Source organism: Miniopterus natalensis, chromosome 16, assembly GCF_054644295.1.
Source record: "Miniopterus natalensis isolate mMinNat1 chromosome 16, mMinNat1.hap1, whole genome shotgun sequence".
Classification (NCBI taxonomy): Eukaryota; Metazoa; Chordata; class Mammalia; order Chiroptera; family Miniopteridae; genus Miniopterus; species Miniopterus natalensis.
The window spans coordinates 44094323-44102239 of record NC_142096.1 but is presented as its reverse complement, the minus strand read 5'-3'; the positions used below and the strand labels follow the sequence as shown (position 1 = coordinate 44102239).

The 7917-nt window shown below is 63.8% G+C and overlaps 3 protein-coding genes across 7 annotated transcripts; 2 read left to right on the top strand and 1 right to left on the bottom strand.

The window, feature by feature from the left end:
* Positions 1-2673, bottom strand: SLC52A2 (solute carrier family 52 member 2). Of its 2 annotated transcripts, XM_087825559.1 has the most exons (5): positions 1782-2673; positions 799-1669; positions 580-703; positions 261-475; positions 1-229 (listed from the first exon to the last, which is right to left on the bottom strand). In XM_087825559.1, exons 1-4 carry the CDS (start codon positions 1909-1911, stop codon positions 263-265), a joined length of 1338 nt encoding a protein of 445 aa, XP_087681685.1. In that variant the 5' UTR covers positions 1912-2673; the 3' UTR covers positions 1-229; positions 261-262. The 2 variants fall into 2 exon arrangements, with proteins under 2 accessions (XP_087681685.1, XP_016072110.2); XM_016216624.2 differs by having other exon boundaries at positions 1-475; positions 1782-2669.
* On the top strand, positions 2625-5838 carry FBXL6 (F-box and leucine rich repeat protein 6). 4 transcript variants are annotated; one of them, XM_087825557.1, is made up of 9 exons: positions 2625-3268; positions 3530-3688; positions 3823-3886; positions 4175-4306; positions 4381-4488; positions 4575-4607; positions 4757-4988; positions 5079-5325; positions 5616-5838. In XM_087825557.1, exons 1-9 carry the CDS (start codon positions 2856-2858, stop codon positions 5764-5766), a joined length of 1539 nt encoding a protein of 512 aa, XP_087681683.1. In that variant the 5' UTR covers positions 2625-2855; the 3' UTR covers positions 5767-5838. The 4 variants fall into 4 exon arrangements, with proteins under 4 accessions (XP_087681683.1, XP_087681682.1, XP_087681681.1 ...); XM_087825556.1 differs by having other exon boundaries at positions 4739-4988; XM_087825555.1 differs by having other exon boundaries at positions 4575-4692; positions 4761-4988.
* Positions 5839-6444: 606 nt separating this feature from the next.
* On the top strand, positions 6445-7917 carry CATSPERQ (catsper channel auxiliary subunit theta). Its single transcript, XM_087825203.1, has 5 exons — positions 6445-6658; positions 6875-6969; positions 7066-7261; positions 7411-7496; positions 7699-7917. Exons 1-5 carry the CDS (start codon positions 6445-6447, stop codon positions 7915-7917), a joined length of 810 nt encoding a protein of 269 aa, XP_087681329.1.

Genomic DNA, 7917 nt, shown 5'->3' with positions numbered 1-7917 from the left:
TCATGGAATAAAAATGTTTTACTGTGCAAACCCCACACGGGGCCCAGGACCAGCCCCGTCCACAGCCCATCAGGACCTGATTTGGGCCTGCTCTGTGGTCCCCACCCTGGCTTGAAGTGCCAGGGTCTCCTGTGGAGTGTGCAGGTGTCCATATTCGTGCCCCTGCAAGGGGAGGGCCTCCCTGGGCAGTGGGCATTCAGGCACTGTGGCAGTCCCAGCCTCAAGACAGGTGGGGCAGAGTAAAGGCCCCACCTGCCCAGGTTTAGGATCCGCACAGGTCCACACAGTCCTTCCCGCTGCGGAACACATGGTAGATGCTGGTAGGAGGGAACATGGCGACAGCACCAAGCAGGGAGCCCACCTGGATGGCCACACCAACTGCCAGCAATGCTGGCCGCCCCCCCCCATGCAGCAGGGAGCTGGCGGCCACCTTCACATATGAGAACAACCCCAGACACAGCACCCACGACAGCACCTGGGGGTACAGACACAGCAGCAGGCTGAGCATTAGATGTCCCCGGCTCCGTGGCAAACCTCCTCCTGCCACCCTCTTTGATTCAGTGTCTCCAGTGTACTTACCACAAGGACCATCCCTGCAGTAGTGCCCACTAGGGGTGGGCAGGGGCTCAGGATTGCCAACACCATTAGATAGGCCCCAAAGAGCATGCCCAACAGAGAGAGACCGCCCAGCCCTGCCAGAGACCTGCCAGGGGTAAGCAGAAATTCAGGGCTGGCTGTCCCTGGCCTGGGTCCCCATCCCTAAGTTCCAACCCGAGTGGCCTAAGGCCCCTTGTGCACCTGCACAGCACGCCCATGGCCAGGAAGCAGGCGAGGGGATTGGCGGCACTGCCCAGCACTGCAGCCAGGTGGTAGGCCTGGCGCCCATAAGGCAAGCAGGAGAAGCTCTGCACAGCAGGCAACACGCCATTGGTCAGAGCATTGGTGATGGCCAGCAGGCCCAGCAGGCAGGCACCGCGGGCAGAGAACAGCTGATGGGCCTCAGGGTTTCGGCCAGGTGTGGTGCCTGTGGCCTGGAAAGGTGGTTCCTGCAGTGGTGAGGCCTCTTCCTCTTCCTCCTCCACTCCTGGGGCTCCCACCCGAAGGCCAGGCCCTGGGCCTCCTGTGGGCAGGGATGGTGGTAATGGCAACAGTAGCAGAAGACCCTGGAAGGCAGCAGCCGAAATGACCAGAAGGGCAGCCAGTGTCCAGAAGAAGGTGCTGGCGGGAAAACGCTCTGGGAAGTTGTGGGGAGGCCCAGGGGTGCCATTGGTGGGAGCTGGTGGGCACTCGAGGCGGCCCACGCCCTGCGCTAGGGCCAGCACACAGGGCAGCAGGGCACTCAGGCCCTGACCTAGAAAGAAGGACCGCAGAAAAGGAGGCGGCAGATGGCTCAGGAAGGGCAGGAAAGTGACATTAGAGGCACAACAGGCCAGTGCCAGCACCAAGGCCAGCGTCAGGAAGGCCACGGAGTGATACTGCCCTCCCACTGGTGCCACCTGCTGCCACAGTGGGGCCAGCAGGGCTGTGCCCACCACACTCAACACCTGAACCACCTGGATGGGGGCCTGTTCCCCCTTGCCCAGGGCCAGCCGTCTCCACAGTGTCACCACCAGCAGACCCAGGTTCCCCAGTGCCACAAGCACAGAAAGGTATGCGGGGAGGCTCCAACCTGCAGGGAAGGGAGGAGGCCACATCAGAGGCAGGGTTCGAAGGAACAATGCAGCTGCAGTCCACTTTCTGGGGCAGACCTGGCCCACATTTGCCTGCACACTCTCACTCACCCTCGGGAAGGTCTTTTACCACCACTGGCAGCTCCACCCAGATCCCATTAATGGCAGCCCAAGAGCCCATGCCGAAGAGGGCTACCAACAGGTGGGTCAGCACCAGACGGCCCAGTGGGGGTGCTGCCATTCAGCCAAGGCTGGGCCCCTCAGGACAGGGCAAAGGTCGGCTCCTCTTTCCCCACCTAGATCCAAAGAAAGTGCTTCTGCTCTTCTGGAAACTGAAGACCTTTTCTAGCTTGAAGGAAACAGATGCAAATGCAGGATTACAAGGAAAAGACACAGGAGTCACAAGAGGGCCAGTGAGCCAAGACTGGGGAAAGTGGAGGGTGCCCGGGGGATGGGGAGGGGGAGGGGAAGGGGGAGGAAAAGGGTCCAAAATATACCAAGTAGCACCTTCATCCGGTGTCAGGACCACGAAACAGCAAGGCTGGCAGGTGGAGAAGCAGGAAGCCCGGCCCAGGTGCGCGGAGGACCCCAATGGGTAAAGATCAAGAGGGAGTAGGCTTCGGGTCTGAGCTGACGAGCCTACCACCCCCCAAAACATACACGGGGACAAGGACCCAGTAGCAGGGCGCCTATTAAGCGCGACGCATACCTCTGCAGCTTTTGCGCCGACCTAGGAGTCCGGAGCTCCGAGGAGACCAGGAGGCGGGAGCCGAGTGGGGCTCTGAGGGGGTGTGGCCGCGACGGGCACCACCCTCACTGCGTCAGGTGGGCGGCCGAGAGCAGCCCTGGGCGCCGGGGGCCCACCCGCGCCTCCCGGCCCAGCACCCGAACGCTCCGCGACCCGGTGGCCGGCCGGCCCGCCACGCGGCTAGCGCGCCACCTCCGGCCCAGGATCGTGGCTCCAGCCCAGAGCTGGTGCGGACGGGAGATGTGGCCGGGAGTGAGCCGGAACTCCTACTCCAGGACCAGGACCCGGGGAAACCCCGGGTCGGCCGGCCCGCCCGCCGGAAGCCCCGCCCCGGAACTACGTACTGAGTTGGCCGGAAGAGGGCCGGATCCGCCCCTTCCGCCGTCGGACAGCTCCTTCCGCTCCCCCCTTCGGACCCGGGCGCGCAGCGAGTGTCCATGGCTTCCCGGGGGACTTGGCGGGCCCGGCGCCGAGTTCGGGGCGCGCCGCCCGCCGGGGCACGGGCCCGCTCGGCCGAGGACTGGTGGTGGGATCGGCTGGCGCCGAGCGGCTCCGGGTACCACCTGCTGCAGTCCGACAGCATGCTGCTGGTGCTGCCCGGCCCGGGGCCCGCTCGTGCTCGCGCTCACAGGCGCGCCTCCCGCCGCGCTCAGCGGTTGCGGCCCCCCGAGTCCCGCGCCGCCAGGGCCAAGGCCAAGGCCAGGCCCAGACCCCCACCCGTCCCCGCGCCCGCATCCGCTCCGCAGCAAGGGCCCGACCCAGGCTGGGGAGACCGCATCCCTTTGGAAATCCTGCTGCAGATTTTCGGGCTGCTGGTGGCAGCCGACGGGGCCATGCCCTTCCTCGGCAGGTATCTCGGGCCCATCGAGGGCAGCAGCCTGGTTCTGGCTGACCTGTTGCCACCAAGCGGGGGGCAGAGGCTGAGGTCGAGAGCGTCTGGGAGTGAGCACGTACACACTTGTGCCAGAGAGTGCAGTCTCTCTGGGGGTCCATTTGGAGTCCCACGCGCCTGACTTTGAGCTGAAGTGCCCGCAGCATTGTAAGAGTTGCGGCAGCCGGTGGAGTGGCATGTCACAAAAGGCCTGGCCCTTCAGCAGAGATTTTGTTCCAGGGTTGCACGCGTGTGCCGCCGTTGGCATGAGGCCGCCTCCCAGCCCGCTCTCTGGCACACTGTGACCCTGTCGCCCCCACTGGCTGGCCGCCCCACCAAAGGCGGGGCCAAGGCCGAGAAGAAGCTCCTTGCTTCCCTGGAGCGGCTTATGCCCAATCGGTGAGGCCTCCCCTCTTTTTCTTATCCCCTCACTGCACCTGTGTTGTGTGGAAAGTCTCAGGCACCTTCCTGTTTCCCTGCACCAAGGGGATGGGTGGGAAGGAACCTGAAGAAGAGGCAGCGTGTCCCCACAGGTTCTCACAACTCCAGAGGCTGACCCTCATCCACTGGAAGTCCCAGGTACATACTGTGTTGAAGGTGAGTGCTCAAGGCTGCCCTGCACTACGGCTGTGACACTCGGGTGCCCATTACTTGCAGAAAGTGGGCCATGCACCATGGGGCCCAACACTGTCCCATGGGAATACCTGCCTGGTTCTCCTTTTCTGTTGTGTCCAACAGGGAGGTGTCAGAAGCAGGAGCCCCCAGGTGGGCCTGGCATGGGCAGAAAGGAGGTCATAGCCGAGGCAGTAGAGTGGCACCAGTCACTAGTTTTTGTTGACCATAGCCTGCCTTCCCCCAATCCCACTGGGTGTTTATCCTCTACAGCTGGTCAGCGAGTCCTGTCCTCGGCTCACCTTTCTCAAGCTTTCTGATTGCCATGGTGTGACTCCTAACACTCTGATCATGCTAGCCAGAGCCTGCCCCCAGCTCCACAGCTTGGACATACAGCACTCCATGGTGAGCCCTGTGTCCCCAGGGGCCCCGAAGAAGCCCAAGCCAAGGTGACAGATACCCCTGTGCTGGGTCCTTAGGTGGAGTCCACAGCTGTGGTGAGCTTCTTAGAGGAGGTGGGGCCCCGAATGCGAAAGCTGTGGCTGACCTACAGCTCCCAGACAACAGCCATCTTGGGTGCACTGCTGGTAGGTTGGTGACCGGCAGGAGCAGAGTGGGTGCTGAGCCAGGGACTGTCAGGCCACTGACCCTCTCTTCACCCCCACCTCTGCAGGGCAGCTGCTGCCCCCAGCTCCAGCTCCTTGAGGTGAGCACGGGCATCAACCGAAACAACACTCCCCTCCAGCTGCCTGTGGAGGCCCTTCAGAGAGGCTGCCCGCAACTGCAGGTACCTGATGCCCCACCTCTCCCACCTGTCACCCCTCTCTCCATCTGCAGCCTGGGCCTTGTTCCCAGGTACTGCGGCTGCTGAACCTGATGTGGCTGCCCAAACCTCCCGGGCGATCGATGACTCCTGGCCCAGGCTTCCCCAGCCTTGAGGAGCTCTGCCTCGCCGGCTCCACCTGCAACTTTGTGAGCAATGAGGCTCTGGGCCGCCTGCTCCGAGGCTCCCCTAATCTGCGCCTGCTGGATCTTCGAGGCTGTGCTCGAATCACACCTGCTGGCCTGCATGATCTGCCATGTCAGGGTCAGCTCTTCCTGGTGGTGGTAGCAGGGCAGGTGTGATGTGGGGACCCTTGCCCACCCCACAGCTCATACCCACCCCTCTCGTCTCCAGAGCTGGAGCAGCTTCATCTGGGCCTGTATGGCATGTCAGACTGGCTGACTCTAGCCAAAGAGGGCAGCCCCCTGTTGACCCATAAGTGGTGCCACTCTCTGCGGGAACTGGACTTGAGTGGCCAGGGCTTCATTGAAAAAGACTTGGAGCAGGCCCTAGCTGCCTTCTCAGACACCCCTGGGGGCTCACACCCCGCCCTGAGCTCCCTCAACCTAAGAGGCACCCGGGTCACACCAGGCACAGTCAGGTCAGTACCCCCTCCCCCAGTCCCTTCAAGACAGTATGGCATCCCCCCCATTCTGCCTGGCCCATTCCAGGGGTCTGAAAGGGGATCATATACTGGCTAAGCCCCTGCATGGGGTTGGCCTTGGGGACACCAAGGAGACTAGAATTGGGCCTTGGTTGCTTGGGTGGCAGAGCCAGCCATGGTGCATGGGCAGAGAGGGCTCCTTAGCTTGGCCCAGTTCTGCCCTGCCAGGGCCTGGGTCTCCTGGGAGCCAGTGGCTCAACTCCCCATGGCCTACCTTGCCCCCACAGCTCTGTGATCAGCAGCTGCCCAGGCCTGCTGTACCTCAACCTGGAGTCCTGCCGCTGCCTTCCCCGGGGCCTGAAGCGCACCTACCGGGGCCCAGAGGAAGTCCAATGGTGCCTGGAGCAGCTGCTCACCATTCCCCTCTCCCCCAGCTAGGCATCCTGGCCCTGCACCCTTTTCCAGTTTTGGATGTTGGAACATTTTGTTACAATAAACATTTTTTAAGGATTCTGTGTGGTCCTTGGGTTGGAGTGAGGGGATAGGGCTTATATCTGAGGGAACCACTCAGGGCTAGAGCTGGCCTGGAACCTGTTGTTATTTTTGGGATCCTGAGTCTGCCTGTAGCTGTGCCTTTGGCAGGAATACTGGATTAAGTGTGTGTCCCATCCTCAGAGATACGGAGATGAGCTGTCTTCGCTTGTGAGGCTCTGGCCTGGGTAGATGTGATGGAGAGGGGAAGGCCTGCTCAGCTATGGGGTTTGGTGTGGGGTGCCTGCCTACAGATTTCTGTACATTTTAGATCTGGGTTACCCCACCACCCCATCCTTCAGGTAAGGTTTTGAACCAGGCTGTATAGGGGGCCTCCTATGGGTGGGGTGGGACCAGCAGGGGAATGAGTGCCAACTGCTGGGACCTGGCCAGGGAACTCTCCTGAGAAGGGGTGGTCAACAGTACAGACCCTTCTAGAACCCACCACCCCAAGCTTCTAGAACCCAAGCACACTGACAGCCTAGCCTAGACTGCCACCTGGTGTCACTTTCCTGCTTATCACCTGAGAGCTCCAGCTTCTTGGACCGCAGCCCTGGGAACTCTCTTCCAGGTATGAATAGGACTATGGGCAGCGGGTGGCGGCAGATGAGTCGCCCAGCTGACCACCTATGCCTGACCCAGGCCCCGGCCCCCAAGGGCCTGATCAGCGGCCTTCCCACGACTTCCAATGGCAAGTGCTTCCAGCTCTGGGCCCAAGGACTCTTTTGCAGTGAGCGCCATGTGGCCAAGCGCCTTAAAAGCAACAGCTTGTACCCATTCACGCAGCAGCAGCCCAATGGTGCGCATGGTGGGGCGGTGACCTGGGCGGAGCGGGGCCAGGATGTGGGGGTGGGGCCTGGGACCTGAACTGGGAGGTGGGGGGGAGGGCTGGCCGGTGCCAGGTACCCCAGAACTCGCAGGCAGGATGCTGGTCACGGCCCAAGCCCTGGCGCTGCCACCCCCGCGGCGAGAAGGGGCCTGCTGTCCTCATGTGCCCCCGCCACTCCGCCTGCAGTCTTCGTGCTCGAGTACTATCTGGACACGCTGTGGAAGGGGACGCTGCTCTTCGTCATCTGTCTCTTCCTCGTCAGCTTCGACCTCATGCGCCAGGTCTGAGGTCCTAGCCCCCCACCAATCCACCTCCCTCCGGGCCGCCACTCGGCACCCCGCCCCGGCCTTCTCAGAAGGTCCCCATGGCGCCCACAGGTGCGACAGCAGGAGACCTGGGGCTTCGCTGCGTATGGCGCGGGCGTGGGCCTGTGGATCATGATCTCGTCGCTGCCACGGCGCCGCCTGGTGCTGAACCACACGCTCGGCATGTACCACTTCTCCATCCAGGGCCGCACCGTGTGTCAGGGCCCCGTGCACTTGGTCTACGTGCGCCTGGCGCTCAGCTCTGACGGTGACGGACGGGGCGGGGCGGGGGGCGGGGCAGGGGCGCTGCTCGGGAGTGGGGAGGGGCGGCAGCCGGCCTTCTGCCCGGCCCGCGGGAGCCCCACCGCCGAGCCCCGCCCCTGGGCCCCCCAGGCTGAGCCGCGTGCTCCTCGCCAGCCTGCGGAAGGTGCTTCTTCCAGCTGGTCCTGTGCGGCCACAAGCTGGAGCCGCTGGTGCTGGTGCGGCTGTCGGAGCGCTACGAGGTAGGGCCCGCCCGCCCCGGGGGCATCGCCCTTCCTGCGCCCAGCCCCGCGGCCGGCCGCCCGGGTCCGGGGCGCGCCTGGCGCCCGCGGCAGAGGCCGGCGGGCGGGGCCGGAGACGCGGCCTGGAGACGGGAGGGACACTTCGCGGGGGGCAGTGGGCGTCTCCTGTCCTGCAGGGATCTGACCACCGCCGCTCCCCCAGCAAATGGAATTCCTGGGCCGACACATCGCCCGGAAGCTCAACATTAACTACTTCGACTGCCTGGCAACGTCCTACCGGCACGTGGTCCGCCACTGGCCGCTGGGGGCCGCCTTCAGCCCGGGGGCCGCCTTCGGCCCGGGGGCCGCCTTCGGCCGGGGTGTGGCGCTGCGTAAGACCAGAGCCTGCGACAAGAGCTCTCAGTCGGACCTGGACGTGTGA